We start from the raw sequence: 16,504 nt of genomic DNA on the forward strand, positions 1-16,504 counted from the left end.
AGTGTGTCAAATGTCAACTAGGAACTTTTGTCCGACACACCCCTTTGTGGTTAGTAAAAGAGGAATTTCCTTTTTTCTCGCGCTCTTCGTGCGCCTCATCAATTCTTAGCTTGCGCGCAGTTATTTTGCATTATTTTTCTACAAATTTTTTTCACTACTTTTCTGCTTTTGTGTTGTTTTTTTATGCCTCTCATTCACCTTTAGTTTTATTCGGGCCTTTACTTTTACTTCTCGTTTGCTTCTTCAATTTTTATGCTACCAACGCACTCTTTGCCACTTGGGAGCTGCTCCGAAATTACGCGCCTTTTCCCAACGGCGATTGAAAATTCATGACAGTCAGCGGCTGTGCTTGCCTTGCTTTCACAACTTTTTCTTTATTTTGCCTCTATTTATGGTTTATTTTCTTGTGGTGCGCCGTGTACATCGTACAAGAGGAATGTCGTTAAAAGTTTATTATATTGAAAAAAAGTTTATTATATAGAAAACAAGAAAATTAATAACTCAGGAAATACTATGTATGTATGTATACGTAAATATCAAGTTTAAGAGTTGTTGACCAGCAAACACAGTTGCTTTTAGCTGTTTGGAGTGTTATAACCGCCTCAAAGTAGGCTTGTGTGGAGGTATTTTTAATACAGGACATTTATATTTTTGGCAAAAGATTTTCCACCTTTATCTTATTATCGGCAGTACTCATGGCGTTGTCAGTGACTTACATACGGCATAAATGAGTTAATCGCCTAAGTAGACTAATTTGGAAACCAGTGACTTTTCCCCGCATAAATGAATTCACCGCCTAAAACCCTGTTATATTTGGAAAACCGTACACCGCTTTTATTACGTAAGCGAGCTTTACCCGACCAACTAGCCCTGTCTAGTTGCATCGTACCTCACCTTGCTAGAAAGTGATAAAATATTACATTAATATATGGCACCCAAAAGTATGCTTTCTATTTACAGCTATCATCACATTGAAATTGAAATTCCACGCAGTTTTCGTGCCAATGGGAAAATGACAGTTATTTTATTTATTCACCTATTCCGTTGGCATAATAGATATGTCCGGGGCACCATATTTTATTCATGTGTGTGAACATGCATATGTATATATGCTTTTTCATGGCTACTTTCACTCTCCTTAGCAATTGGAGTAAAATATCTCTATATTTATTTTATTTACTTCCCAACTAGACCGTTCCTGCAATGCAAGCCGTGTAAAGTGAGTTAGAAAAAAAGCTCTTTGTCTAAGTAGATTAAGAGAACGTGAAGGTGCGCAAGGAGATTGAAATAAAAATGTTGTCAAAGATTTGCTGGTGACCTCCCTCCACTAGTAACTGATAAATATAATAACAATACCTGAAGGAGCTCGTTATGCGCGCTACATATTAAAAAGCCTACTGTAGGCCCAATTTATTGAGAATGAATTACTTTTTCAAATTCACGTACACGAGGAAATAAAATTTACAATGACTCAATTAACTCGCTTCCGTTTCGTATTTTCTTCATCATAAATTTTGCTTCACTAAAGCAAGCAAATAACTAAGGAAATATTTTCTTGTTTTGATTTTATTAGTTTAAAATTTTGAAATGCGACACTACTCAAATGAGAAGCGCAACTCACTAAGTTACTCAATAAGATGCATAACGAAATACTACTCATTTACATAAATACAAATGCAAATATAATACAAATACAAAGACCAATAAAAGTGGTTAACAAACTTTACAGAAAATGTACTTAACTGTGTAGGAAACCAGAATAGCGGCGGAAAGGGCAGTAAGAAAATTTGGCGCCGAAAAGTTAAGCCTACAGTGGGTACTAAAATTGTTCATAGCCATTAAAAAATATTAGTGATTCACTCGATTACCTTTTGGCCCCGGTATAATAGACGGAGGACTCAGAAAGTCCCGGAACTCCACAACATTCAATTTCCAAACCCATAGCTGTGCTTACCGATCGGCTAACACGCGAAGAAGCTAGGTGGACAATTGAACCTCCATTGAAGTAGCTGTGTGTACCGTTCAGAGAAGGAGACGGTTGAGCGTTTTCTCTGTAAATGCCGGGTTTTAGCAGTTAGACGATTAAGGTCACCGGCTGCTTCTTTCTGCGACAGGGTGGGGCAGTGCGCCAACCTAAATCCCATCAACCTTCTCCATTACATCAGCTCTGGTTGGCTGTAGATATCTGCCCGTTGGAGGTCTCATAATCGTATCAAAATGGTGCTTTAGTGCTACTAGGGGAGTGCCAAAGTGGTGCTTCAACCATTTCACCCACCTATTTACTACACTAAATAATTTTATTAAATTCTAAATCAAAGTTTGGTAAATTAGGCTGAGATCGCAAATGCGATGCAATATATTCGAACTCGAAAAGTTATGGGAATCCCTCTTTGAATGTTTCACGGAATACTGAGGAGAGTCTCAACTATTTACGAAAAAATTTAAAAGCAAATTTGAGAGAGGGTATTTTCATGGTGACAAATTTCAGAAGGTGTGGCAAACATCAGACGACCGTTAACCGGCTCTTAGCGAATTTGAAAGAATCAGCTGATTGGCTGACGTGGTCATTCGGAGCGAGGTCATGACAGCGGTTTGTTTACGAAAAAAATGCGATTTTTTTGGTGATATACAAAAAATATTCGCAGTCTAGCTTGTCGTTGTTTTTGTATCAGCTTACTAAACTCTGTCAGGGCGATGTAGTAGCCGGGCTTCTTCGTCTAACTCACTCAACGGTAGACCCAGAAAACGTGCTGTTTCGACAGATTGGGGCAATACGGAGAGAGAGAGTGTTGTTAGGTGAGTAGGACGCAGTTTATGCTCGTGTTGCTTTGCTGCCCTCTGCACAACAATTGATTGGGCGAGTGTGTGAATAAGTGAGAAATCAGCGGGTAGAATTCGACTGTCGAGTACCCGTTGCTGTGGCAGCCGAAGTTTATTCGCTCCATTTTGTTTTTCACCATAGTTGCAGGGCAAACCTGGTAATCTATCATCTTTGTTTTTCAAAAATTACAAAACAAAATTTTGTTCACAAAATTTTTGAATAAAAACACTACAAATGCATCTTTTTCCAAAATATTTAAAAAAAATTGAAATATTAATATATAAAGAACCGAAAATATTTCACCTGAAAAAATTATACCAAAATTTTCAACTATAAATATCAAATTATTCTTCTTTTTTGAAGTTTATACAGTTTACTGTTCAGAAAACCAATTTTTAGAAAAATGTACAACAATGCATGAATGCCTGGATTACTTGACAGGGATTCGCTCGAGTGAAAGAGCCTCGAAAACAGATTCATAGCATCAATCATAAAAGCGCCTCACTTGCAGCGAATAGTGACCACGTCGTCTGATACACGAAAGATGGCAAGCCCTTGGAACGCATGACAGTAGCAAAGTATTCGATATTCGATTGGCACTATCGCGAGATTCGAGTGTACGTTTATCTGATTTTTTTTGTTTTTCAAACATTTCTTATTTGACTGAATTTGAAGTCACGTACATCAAATATTTTGTAGCACTGTAAGCTAAATTGAAAGGGAAATAAAATTATTTACGACTGTTGGAGAAACAAAAGTGCACAAACTGTTATGGAATGTGAAACGACACTTCGTTATCAAAATAGTTCGCGTAAGTGAGTAAATTGCAAGAAATATAGCCAAGCACGGCAGGCGGCTTTGCAGTTTTCGTGCAGTTATTTGAAGAACTCGACAATTTTTTACTCTTTGTAAGCAGAGTTTGTTTGAGTTTGACATCATTTGAGTTTAGCAAAAATTGCTTTATAAATAACTAGCGTACCCTCGCCCGCTTCGCTAGGCGAAAAATTCAATGATTTGCTGAAAGAGAATAAAATTAATACGAAACAAAGCAAATTCTTTGATACAATTTCATTCGAACTTTATTGTAACACTTTTTGGTAGACAACGTTTTTGGTTGTTCCATCTTTCGCGTAAATGAATAATGACGAAGGTTTGCCTACTCGTGAGCAAGCTACATACAATTGTCCATGAGAAAAAATTGGGTATTCTAAATTAATACCGCACATTTGTAGAGACTGTCCTTGCGCCTTATTAATTGTCATAGCGAAGGCAAGGCGAATAGGGAACTGCAAACGTTTGAAATCGAATGGTAAATCCGTCTGAATCAGTGGAATTCTGGGTATCAAAACGTCTTCTCCTTTGTACTTCCCTTTCAAAATTGTTGCTTCGATAATGTTACCCATTAGCTTCTTCACAGCGAGTCTGGTACCGTTGCAAAGTCGTGGCACATTAATGTTGCGCAGCATAATAATCGGTGCTCCAATTTTTAATCGTAAATTATGAGGTGGTAGGCCTGGCAAATCGGGTGAGTTTAAGAATTCAGTTGGATAATTTACGACATCATCTTGATCAGTAATAGTGTCCATTGACTTATACGCAACTATGTCACCAGGTATTTGATCCAAAAAATCGCTGCATTTATATCATTGACGTCCTTATTTTTCCCAGCTAAAATTGCTCTTTCGCTGAGCCAATCATGGTTTTTGTAATGTTGAACTATGTTTGGAAATACACTCTGTGTCAATGCCTCTTTAGACTGTGCAAAAGTGCAGAAATTGTTAGGCAATGTTATCATTCCTGTTGTTTTTGAAAAAAGGTTTATTTTTTAGGTTAAAAAGTGTTTTTTTTAAGTTTTGAAAAACACTTCGCTCTAACTAATTTCTTCTCAGTTAATTGCTGAAAATTAAATATTTTGAAAAAACTACTTTTTTTTAATTTAACGTTTTTGAGAAAATTTTGTTCTTGAAAAAATTTCATACTTTTGTAAAAGTTTAAATTGATTTGTTAAACAAGATTTTTTTCCGCTTTGAAAAACACCCCCTCGAAAAAATGTATTCTCTATTAATAGTGGAATATGAAATGCTTTGAAAACACCTTTTTTTTTAAATTTTGCTTGGTTTTCAGAAAATTTTGTTTTGAAAAAATTTCATACCCTTGAAAAAGTTTTATTTTATTTGTTTACAATTTTTGAAATTTTTTTTTTTTGTAATTTCGAAGAAATTTCTTTTATCTTTTTGAGGAAAATTTGGTTTTGAAAAAATTTCATGCTTTCGAATTTTTTTTATTTTACTTTATTTCTTCAAAACTTTTGAAAACAATTTTTTTATAATTTTTGAAAAACACCCCTTTGAAAAAATGTTGTCTATGTGTCATAGTGGTATTCCATTAACTTTTAGGATTATAATCAAATACTTACAAATATCTACGCTTTCACAAATAGAAACAATAAAAAAATTTCCTCAAAACCAAAAAATTTACTTTTTTTCTAAAAAAATACTAAACAAACAACGTAATAAATTTAGAATTTTGTGTTCACGAAAAAACAGTATTGTTTTTATTGTATTAACTGAAAACCAAAATGTTGCAAAAAATCAAAACAAAACTAAATTACTTTTTTGTGTTCATTTGGTCCATATGTTCCATAAAAAGTTGATATGGTAAATAATATGCAGGGTCTGATACACGCAAATTTCCATTGACCATTATAGTGACAAAATTATCGATCACCAATTCCAACAGGATTTCAAAATCAGAGTTGGAATGAGTTGTTGTGTGGTATACTTCTGAAAAAATGAGAAATAAACAAAATAAATCTAAAAATTCAAATTCTAACTTTATCTTGTGTATGTTCTTATTACCTTTGAATTTTTCCAATGAAGCACCATTCATTTTAAATTTTCCAAGAATTTTTTTTATCATTTCGCCTTTCTTTCCTTTTTCATTCGATTCCAACATTTGTTCATAGCCGAAAAAATCGTTTGCAAACGCATTCATTTCCATATAGAATTGGTCAAGGAAAGCATTGTTTAATTGAATTGAAACATTATTTTCATTCGAATCATTTGAAATTTCTGTATTCGACTCTTTAATTACAACACGACACAAATCGTTTCACAATAACGAAAAATTCAAAAAAAGTTGTACACATAAAATGAATGTCGATTCGAAACTTACTATAATCTAAGAATCGAGCAAGTTTTGTTTTGTACAATATTTTGATTTTTTCTTTTTTTATATGAAGAAAATATTTAAAAAAAAAATTTTTTTTGCTAAAAACCTTCCCCTAGTGGATCCCTATAATATGAAAAAAAGAACGAATAAAATTGGCCTCGTTTCGGCTCAAAAAATTGCGTACAAACGAACATCATTCCATTTTTATATACATAGATAATTACGAATGTTATTGAAGTGATAAAAACATATTTCTACTTTTTTATCACCGGATAATAGTTGTAAGCTAATTTCTCTGATGGATGTGGATAGGTTTATTGAAAAAAGTTTGGTGGAAATTTATAAATGTGCCGATGGCGTCGCTTACATATAAAATTAAATACATTACAATTACATATCATAAAAAAATTTACCAACATTAAATACAACATTTACCAACATAAACGGAAAAGCCAAAAATTTATTTTTTTAATTGACATTTTCCGCCACTGCTCCGAGTTACGATTGGGCCATACGATCAGTCCCATTTTTGACTACCTTTTTCAATAAATCTGGCCGTATGGCATCAATGGTGACTTGAATATTACAATAAATTGATTGTTAAGCGCGCTGTAAGTTGCAAGTTGCACCGCCTTGTTGGAACCAAATGTCGTCGAGGTTAAGCTGATTAATATTTGGGAACAAGAACTCTGTCAGCATGGCTCCAAGACGAATTGAGTACCATAGGTGGCGCCTTCCCAAAGCAGTTACTTTATTTTTCGCGATTTTGACAAGTCTGACGTCAGGTCCCTTACCAATACAAAGCAAACGAACAAAACAAACAAAAAATATATGTTTGTGAATATTGCAGTTTGTGAGACTTAAACTAAATAAACTAATGAAAACGAGGTGTCGCGTTCTAAATTGTTAAAGCACAAGTTAATGTAAAGCCTCCAAATGTAGTTTTTTTGCGCTTTATGCGTAAGACGCCGTGGCAAGAAACTATGAGCGTGTGTGCATATAATTTCTTGTGCTTGGTTCTGTGCACTGCTTTCGTCTACTCTTCCTCTTCACAAACAAATAATTCCCTTTTCCTTTTGTTTGTTTATTCATTGACTCTGACGACATGACGTATTCGGCAGGCGCAACTTGGTTTTCTACCATCCTTGGCATGCCTCGATGGCCCTCGCCATTCACCGGAATGGCAGCTCTTTCCTCATTTCGAAAGATGCCGCCAGTGCTCTATGAGCTTTGCGTATAGATTTATTTTTTTTCGAAGTAAATTTCCACAATTTAAATGCGTTGATCTGGTGTTAAACGATTCATGATGACTTCCCAAACCTTACCGAACAGAAATGTGAATAAAGTTTGCCATTCTCAGCTGTCAAACCATAGTTATCACTATCGATGGTTCTCATGCAACTAAAAAAGCACCCGATACTTGCATGTGTATTTCTGTATACTTATAAATCTTTATGCTGTTCGACCCAAGAACTTCTGAAGATGACTTCTAATTGTGGTGATAGTATCGATGAATAAATAAAAGCAATCATTTAATTTGTTATTTTATTATTAAATTCTCCTTAATCTCATAATATTAAAATACGATAACTAAATATTTGCAAGCCAGTAAAACAGTTTAAATAAATTGTGTTAAATTTATTTCTTTAAAATTAGATGAAAACACCATTCGATATTAGAATAATTAACGTATGAGTACAGTGTACTCTCCTGAGGGTCCTCTCAATGATGGATAAATTTTTCAATCTCTTAGGTATCCGCTTAAGAGAGGTACACTGTATATATTGAGTACACTTATAATTTTGTTATTAATTTCTTAATTTCCTAAAAAAAAACTAAGTGGCAACGTCAGCCAAAATATTTTAAACACTTTCATTTAGTATTCATTTTTTAGTATTCAAATAAAATGCATATTTCATAACTTGCTATTTTTGAAATTCAAATCACGTGGCAACATCAGCTAAAATATTTCAAACACTTTAATCAAAACACTTGTTCAAAAATTTTCATCTAATATCCATATTTTATGATTCAAATGAAATTCATATTTCATAACTTGATATTTTTGAAATTCAAATCACGTGGCAACAGCGAATAAAAATATTTTTCTATTTAAGCTTGTTCAAACACCTTTCATTTGAAACTTTATCTTAATGCTTATCTGGAATTCGTGATAAATTCCTATTTTTGCAATTAAAATCATGTGGCAATACCAGACAAACGTGTTTTTCTATTTAAACTTGTTTAAATACTTTAAGACAACTTTACCTTAAAACTTAAGTGAAATTTCTGATAAGTTGCTATTTTTGCAATAAAATTCAGGTGGCAACGTTTGCAAAAAATTTTTTTTTGGAAATTGACTTTTCTTAAAAATAATAAGTGAATTTCTTAATACAATTAGGTATACAAACAAGAAAATCAATTGCTATTTATGCAATAAAATTCAGGTGGCAACGTTGGCAAAAAAAATGTTTTTTAAATTGACTTTCTTGCCTTGATATCCCCGTTGTACTACTTATGTATTTTTTTAATAAATGACTTTTTTTTAGTACAAACACGTGGCAATACCATGTTAAAACAAGAAAGCTCGCGGGCCATAGGCTTTCTAGCGGTAGTAGTTTCTGAGTGATGTTCTTTCGAATATTTTTTCTAGGTTTTTATGTATGAATGTAGAGCAATAAGTAGCATTCAAGAAATGTCTATTTATGTCTATGGAATCTGCGCCGATGTCGTGAAAAAACATTCCGTAGACCCATGAAATCTTTACCGATGTCGCGAAAAAATGCTTTTGCCCATGAAATCTTCATCGATGTTGTGAAGAAGCATTTCTCTATGGATGGTATTTAATACACTACCAGGCGTGCAGCAATTTACTGGATGGCGCAAAGTCTGGTAAGCTGATCACATCAGAGCTTTCTGATTGTATATCTTTTAATACTCTTTCCAAATCCGCAGTCGAGTGATTAAATCATGACTATCATACTGTGGATCTACATTAAACATTTAATCATGGCAATATTTTTTTTTTTTTTTTAATATTATATTTTTTAGGTAGATATTGTACTTAAATAACTTTGGCACTGTTTTGATGAGAAGATGGCACTGTTCCTTTTCTTCAACTTTGTATATAAACATAATCTCTTCATAACTTTCACTTATTTTAATATTTTAGTATCACCACCATCAGTTGGGTTGTTGCACAGCTGTCTGGCGGTTATAAATACAAACAAGTTGGGCGCCCAGCATCTGCGCCATAAAGTACCACCAAGCACCATCAAGCCAACCAGCCACAATGGCAATCAAACAATTTTCATTAAATGGCTTATCGCTTTAGCATCGACAAAAACTTACTGCTGAGCGTGTAAATTTGGTTGATTTTCATTGTTATGCGTTTTCGAAATTTAACCGTTATTAATATGTGGTAGTATTTTTATATTATATTTTGGGGATACTTGAGTTTTACAAATTTGGCGTTGTACGAAAAGTTTGTGCTTAATATAATAAAAATATGATTATACGTATGTGTGTATATGTGTGTTTATATGTATGTATGTGTGTATGCATGAGTAATCTCTCACTTGCGGCTCTATCAAGATAAAAACATGGATACATACATAAATCTGCAAGTAAAATATGGAGAGTAATTTTTATGTGTTTGCTTTTATTATTATTATTATTGTTTTTAATGGGCATGAATATTTAATTTTTGGTAACTGAGTGAATCCCACAAGCACTGGGCGTTCAACTTTAATTTGGTTTTTTTTTTTTCTTCTTTTTTTTTGCACATAATTAATTTTTATTATTGCTTTGGGCGCACATTGAATGAAGTGGACACTTAAAAATGCTGTTTGCTGCTTGTTTGCTGAAAACTTTTTTACAAAAAAACATTGAAAAAAGAGAAAATTTAATTTTCGTAGCAAAGCAATAATAAGCAATTTTTCGCTTTTTCTTCGTCTTCTGCTTAAGTAAACACTTCAAATTTCTAACGTCATTAATGCGAAATTCGAGCAAGCGGTTGAACGTCTGCATGCAATTTAAATGTGATACATTGTTGTTGCATTGTAGGCAGGAATGAAGGAAGGTTGTTACAGAGCGCCTCAAACTGTGACGCAGTTTTAATTAACAGCTTATTGACGTTTGTCTAATGGCTTGAATTGAAATATATCATTTTTTTGGCTTGAGGTGAAGTGAGTGAGCTTTCTGCTCACTCTGAATATTTTTCATATTTTTTATATTATTGTGTATAAAACGCACAAAAAAACACAATTCAAAAACTCAACAAAGGAAAGATTTAAGATATCTGCATTGGTTTTAAAAATTATAAGCTCTTTTCATCACCTAACACAATTTAATAATTTTTGAAAAAATCCGCATAAGCCATAACTTCAATGTTTAAATAACTTTGTGCAAAAAAATTGATTTCTGGAAATTCCTGACATGAAATGATTTGAAATTTCTATTCAGGTGCACACTCAAGAGCTTTAATTGTCCGGATGTGGGTGTATTTATAGAAAATTATGCGCTCACAAAACACAAGTCACGCATCATAGCAAATCCAAAAATAATTCTTTGTATCGCGCATGAAATATAGAAATTGGCGAAAATATTTAAAGCTGACAGTTTGGTATGTAATGGAATTTCATATGTCAATGCAAAGTGTCGTAGACCAAATTAGTGGAAACTGGTTTTGTGCGATTCGGCAACCGAAATAGGAGAAACAAATTGAATGAACAGCTTTTGTTATTGACAGTTTTTTCTTGTTTATTTTTCACGCGCTCATTTATTTATTTATTTTTGTGGTAGCGGAACTGTAATTAGCAATTGCCAGCGATTTTACCTGTACTTGTGTAGATCCAGTGATAAAGAATTAGAAATGCTCGTTCGCTTGGCGTAAGGTATTACAAGGGCTTTAGAAGACTTATGTATGTAGAGTAAATTATGTGAGTAAAATCACGTACATATGTATGTATGTAGGAACAATGGCAATGCATACAAAATTGGAATTATGTGGCTTGAGTTTGACTTAAGCCATAAATCAGATAGCAGTAAAAATAAAGTCAAAAAATGCTATTAGAAATCAAAGCAAAGCTCACAATCAAAACAAATCATAAATCAAAATGCCGCATACAAGCGGTTGGTGGTAAATCGTATGTGCATATGTGCACACATACATATAAGTAATTTACATAGCTATAACTAATTTACATTGCAGATATGAAGTAGAGAGGAAGAAAAGTAAGTAATTAAATTCTTTTGGTGAAAGGGGCATCGATTCGATAGAGTACTACCAAATTTAAATTTGGATAATCAATTTTCCTTTAATGGTTTGTAACACAGTTTTCAAATTAGAATTTTCCGTTACAAATCATTAGCTATGTATATTACAAAGCACCTTAAGCAGGTAGCAGCAGTATGGTCGTAATTTTTTTATTTTTTTTATATTTTTTTAATTTTTTTATACATTTTTAATTTTATTTTATTTATTTTTCTTTTATTATTTTATTATTATTTTTTATTTTTATTATATTATTTTTTTTTCTGTTTTTAAATTTTTTATTTTTTTCCGAATTTGCAAATTTTGTTTAAGTAGCTCTAAGCAATTTTTATAGATTTTGATATTCTAGGGTCTTAAAGCAAAAATTAAAATACATTGCTGTTTTTTTTTGCTCTACTGGCGCTACCTATTTTCTTAAATTTTTATGTATTATATTTTTTTCTTCTTAGCAGAGTGACGAATATTTCAATTCATGCTAAGTTAAAGTCTAGCAACTATCGAGTAAATTTAAAGTTAATAACCTTTTCAAACGAGGTTTAATCATGAAGATAAAGGCATAAGAAAATGAAATAGTCAAATCGAAAAAAATTAAATTTCCGTTCCTTAACAATCAATTGGATTTCTAAATAAAATTTTCAATTCCCGTAAAATTAAATGATTTTCCGGTATGAAAAAAAATATAAACACATTTTATTCCCATGAATGTTTTTCTGAATGCGGCCGCAGGGAATTTTTTTTGGACTATTTATTTTCTGTCAAATTATTTAATTTTCTAAAGGAGTCTGGAACGAAAAACATTTTGAAAATTTCAATTGAAGCAAAATGGAAAGATTTGTTGGGATTGAAACTGATTTTTTTAACTGGAGTCTGGAACAAACAACACATTGAAATTTTCAATTGAGGGAAATTGGAAAGATTTGCTGGGATTGAATCTGGCTCCATGAAGTAAAAAAATCAGTTCACGTAAAATTTAACGATTTTTGTAATGCAATTAGAGCAAAATAAAAGCACACTTTTAACTCCGGAATTAAAAAAATTTTATAACTTTACTTTTTTTAAATTGAACGCCGAAAAAAATTTTGCTTTTAACTCCGCTGAAATAATTCACTTTAACTTGAATCTGCCATGAGCGTAAAATTAAAAAAAATCAATTCGTGTGAAATCAAATAATTTTCTGATGTAATTCGGATTAAAAAAATTTAATTTTACTTTCTCGTTAAATAAAAAGACTTTCTTTTATTCAGAGTTTCTCAAAAGAAAGCAAAATTTTCAATATCGCTTTTGAATTTGATGATTTTTTGGAACGCAAAAAAATTTTAGAATTTTAATTCTCGTAAAATTAATTGATTTTTTTATAAAGATTTTGTGAAACTTTCAATCAAAATTAAAATGAAATTCTGCACGGATCTTGGCTTGAAAAAAAAAAATAAAAACTATTTATAGAAAAAATTTTAAAACTTGTAAGACATTTTTTACTTTGCTTTTGAGCTTGTCGCCATTTAAGTTGTACTTCTTTTGGTACATTTTATTTCATATTAGCTTTGATTCTTTTGATTTAATTTTTTCAGTGTTCTTTCTTTGCTGAAAGTGGTATAAAACACCTGAAAAATTCGATGCTTTTCTTTTGAGCGCGCAAAATTTAAAATGGGATTAGTCGTAGGTTTGAGTTTTTTATAAGCAAATCAAACATAAATTAAAGGAAATACAAAATATTATTAGCAGTTTATAATCGCATGAATATCACAGTTTAACAAAAGTTCTTGACAACACTTTCAAATGTCCACTTCAAACGTCCACCACTTGATCGTCAAAAAAAAAACAAAAGCAACACACATAAATTACCGTCCATTTGAGTGGCGAAAAGAAAGCACTACACATTTTGCTAAGCAAACACTATTGAACTCACCATTCGTTGGTGGCGAAGGCGTGCGGTTGCAGGTCATCACTTTTGTATGGTGCGGCAGTGAGGTGAGCAAAAGTCCTTTTGCAATTTCAACGCTCTTTCTATTTTGTATTAACGGTGCTATTTGAAGGCGTTCGTGGTACTGTAATTTGGCAAAGCGGAGGAGGCGACCTTACCAAAGTACCGATATTGTGCCAGGAGGAAGCAACAAAATATTCTTGAAGACCGAAAATAAACCGAACGAAATCGAATAGTACCGTACTAAATATTGGCAGTCTGTCGAACGTTGACTCTGTTTGTCGGCAGTAGTTGGCAGCAGGCAGTTGAAGTGGTGTTGTTATTTGCTGATAAAATTGGAGTTGGAGTCGGAGTCAGCTGCGCTGCTGCTGATGCCGTTGATGCGCGTGACCTGCAGTGTTCCGCTAATTGTTGGCTGTAAAATATGCTTCGTCGTCTTTGCGGCTATTCTGTCCGAGTTCACGATGTTTGCACACCAAAAAAAGGTTAACTTACTCGGTACACATTGGCGGCTATGTCTGAGCAGGTATCTGATTGCTTGTTGATGTCGCTGAAAAACTGGACTTTTTCACTGATATGCCGCAAGAATTTTTGGCAACAACAAAGCATGAAACCAAGAATGCACAGTTAAAGCGGTACAATACAAAAACAGCGCGAATATTGGAAAAGTGCAGTTTACTTGAATTCTAAGCACTTTTTAATAAATGGTAAAATTGTTTTGTACTTTAAACCATGAATTTTACACACATGAAGGAATGTAGTTTTACCTTTTTTGACTTGATTTTTTTTTTTTTTTTTTTAAATTGCCAACATTATTTCTTTTGCTCGACTTTTAATATTTAACTTTTATTTTGAGAACATTTCATTTGGGTTTGCGACTTTTATTTATTTTTTATCACAATCACACACGAAAAGAGTCAACGTATACAAAAACTTTAACTTTCACGATTTTTAAGTTATCACCACAAAGTTGATAAAAAAAGATTTTCTAGCATTCACCAAAATAGTTAAAAGACACTCACAAACACAAAAACAACACGCTCACGATATTGACGTCCCAGTTGAAGAAAAAGTGCAGTAACCACAAATTATGAAATTTTAGTGACGTTGGTAATTTTAAAAATTTAACACAAAATTTTAAAACCAAAAATCACGAATCGAAAGAAAGTTTTATTGGTGGGACAACACGCGCGCACCCAGCTTTTTCTGTTTCGTACCGACCAAACAAAGGGATAGAACGAGCAGAAAGCGACCGTCGCAGGAGAAGATTTTGCTTTAACTGAATCGCACAGTACAAATCGAACTGTACACCACCACCAATGTGGACGACCGGATTTGGCTGACGACTGACTGGAGTCTGTCGTGCAAGTGCCAAAATCATTGCCCCACAAACACACGCGCGCACGCACGCACACAATCAAACACAGTAAAAACAAAACAAATGCTAGCACAAAAGTAGACAAATGAGAAGGCGCGTACGAAGAGGCGTGCAAAACAGCAGTAAATAGCAACAAAGACGCCAAGCAACGGTTAATAGCGAAAGTTGCGCACAAAGTGTAATGCACGAAAAACGCCGACATAGTCAACGTTAAACACGCCAATAACACACCCGCCTGCATGGCCTCCGAAGAGCTCCACTGTCACGCTCGGCCTGCAGCGATAACGTTTCAATCTCGTTTTCGTCGTCTGTGCTGCAGGACCGTTAACTCTTCTCCCCTTTTTCAATTCGTATACCACTCGGGTGTGTGCTGCGTTTCGGTATGTTTGTATCGTATCAATGACGTTTACGTACCGGTTGAGCAAAACATAAAAACAGTGCTAAAAATGCAGCACAAAGCCAATTGGCAAAGAAGCGTGCGCCAACCGTGACGTCATTTATGGAGAGATGGGGATGCATTGAAGTGAGTGTGAAGAGCGTTGTGAGTAGTTGCGCATGAAACAGGTGGTTTCTCACAGTAAACAGTTGAATAGAGCAAATACATTGCCAATCACAGAGAACCAGACCACGTGCGGAGAGAAAATCTATTTTTAACAGAGGCATATAGAGAACACTGCGATGTTGGTGCACTATGCCTTTACCAACCTGTACAGTGCTTTTGCTTTTTGGTTTGTTTGGAGCAAAGCTTTTTTATTGTTTTGATTGCTTACGGACATTCCAAAGCTTAGAAACAGCTGACTTTCTATGATGGAATACAGTGAAGCTAAAACGATTGCACTGATAAAGAATTGTATAGAAAGTGTGTTATTTTGATGAACACAAATTTTAAATAAGGTGGACTTTTAAAGAACTCGAAAAGCTAAGGCAAACTCAGTGTAGAAAAACATTTTTTTTCTCATTCTAAGCCAAACGCATTAACATCCACGTATTAGAAAACTTGGTAGTAGAAAAATGTTGTGCCTTCATAGAAACTTAAAATTGTTGATCACTACAAATGCATAGCGCATTAAGTGGGCTAAGCAGAGCAATATTGCATCAACAAACAGATTGCGCTGAAAACACAGTAAAAATTTATATAATTATTCCAAAAAAAAAAATCAACGCTTAATAAATTTTTTACATAAATGAAAATTTTTTTATATTATTAGCTCAAAAGATTTAAGATCTCAATTAAGAGTTAATATTCCCAATTAATTGCGCACAAAAAATGAACATTGACAGTCAATGTAACTCGAATTATTTGTTTTCTAAGTTTAAATTATTAAAATACTTAATATTTTTATTATTATTTATATTTTTATTATTATTATTTAATAGAACTAAGGTGTATGAATTTATAAAATCTCGATTTAGTTGGAAAATACATCATTTTATTTAGTACACGCCAAACCTCAGAGTGCCCGGGTCTGACCAGACTGACTTTTGCGACTTTGGACGTGAATTTAACATATTTCTAGTATAGCTAACGACTTCAGCTTCCAAGTACCCTCCTAAAATTTAATTTTCTATCGATTTATGGATATAATTTTTTAAAAATAATCTTCGAACAGGACGAAAAGAGGCCAGACCGAGTACCCAAGCGAAGATTTCAAAAAAGATGGCCAACGGTGAGTAAAAGAAAAATTCAATTTAACGAATTGGGCTGACAAATGCTCGTTAAATCGAGTAACAACTGATTTTCGAAAGGGTTAATAGAATGAAATGGTGCTGTATGACCATATAAAATAATTTAAAGCATTTTCAGAACTAACTGTTAAAGACATGACAGACCAATTTTTCATGCCGATAAGCACATTTTTATTCTCTAAACAGGGATTTTCAATTAATTCCCTCACCAGGAACTTCACAGATTTTTTTGTTTAAACTTTTCAGGTATAT

The 16,504-nt window shown here is 33.3% G+C and overlaps 1 protein-coding gene and 1 long non-coding RNA gene across 2 annotated transcripts; both read right to left on the reverse strand.

Annotated features, from left to right (window-relative positions):
• Positions 1 to 5,353: 5,353 nt before the first annotated feature.
• Positions 5,354 to 6,210, reverse strand: LOC128860572 (uncharacterized). The gene is made up of 2 exons (XM_054098169.1): positions 5,680 to 6,210; positions 5,354 to 5,604 (listed from the first exon to the last, which is right to left on the reverse strand). The coding sequence occupies exons 1-2, from the start codon at positions 5,819 to 5,821 to the stop codon at positions 5,429 to 5,431; spliced, it is 318 nt and encodes a 105-aa protein (XP_053954144.1). The 5' UTR covers positions 5,822 to 6,210; the 3' UTR covers positions 5,354 to 5,428.
• A 2,736-nt stretch (positions 6,211 to 8,946) lies between these two features.
• LOC128860573 (uncharacterized) lies at positions 8,947 to 13,102 on the reverse strand. The gene is made up of 2 exons (XR_008454260.1): positions 9,607 to 13,102; positions 8,947 to 9,483 (listed from the first exon to the last, which is right to left on the reverse strand). It is a non-coding gene; the product is annotated as an uncharacterized LOC128860573 (long non-coding RNA).
• Between the last annotated feature and the right edge of the window lie 3,402 nt (positions 13,103 to 16,504).

The sequence above is a fragment of the Anastrepha ludens genome, chromosome 4 (genome assembly GCF_028408465.1).
Source record: "Anastrepha ludens isolate Willacy chromosome 4, idAnaLude1.1, whole genome shotgun sequence".
Taxonomy (NCBI): Eukaryota; Metazoa; Arthropoda; class Insecta; order Diptera; family Tephritidae; genus Anastrepha; species Anastrepha ludens.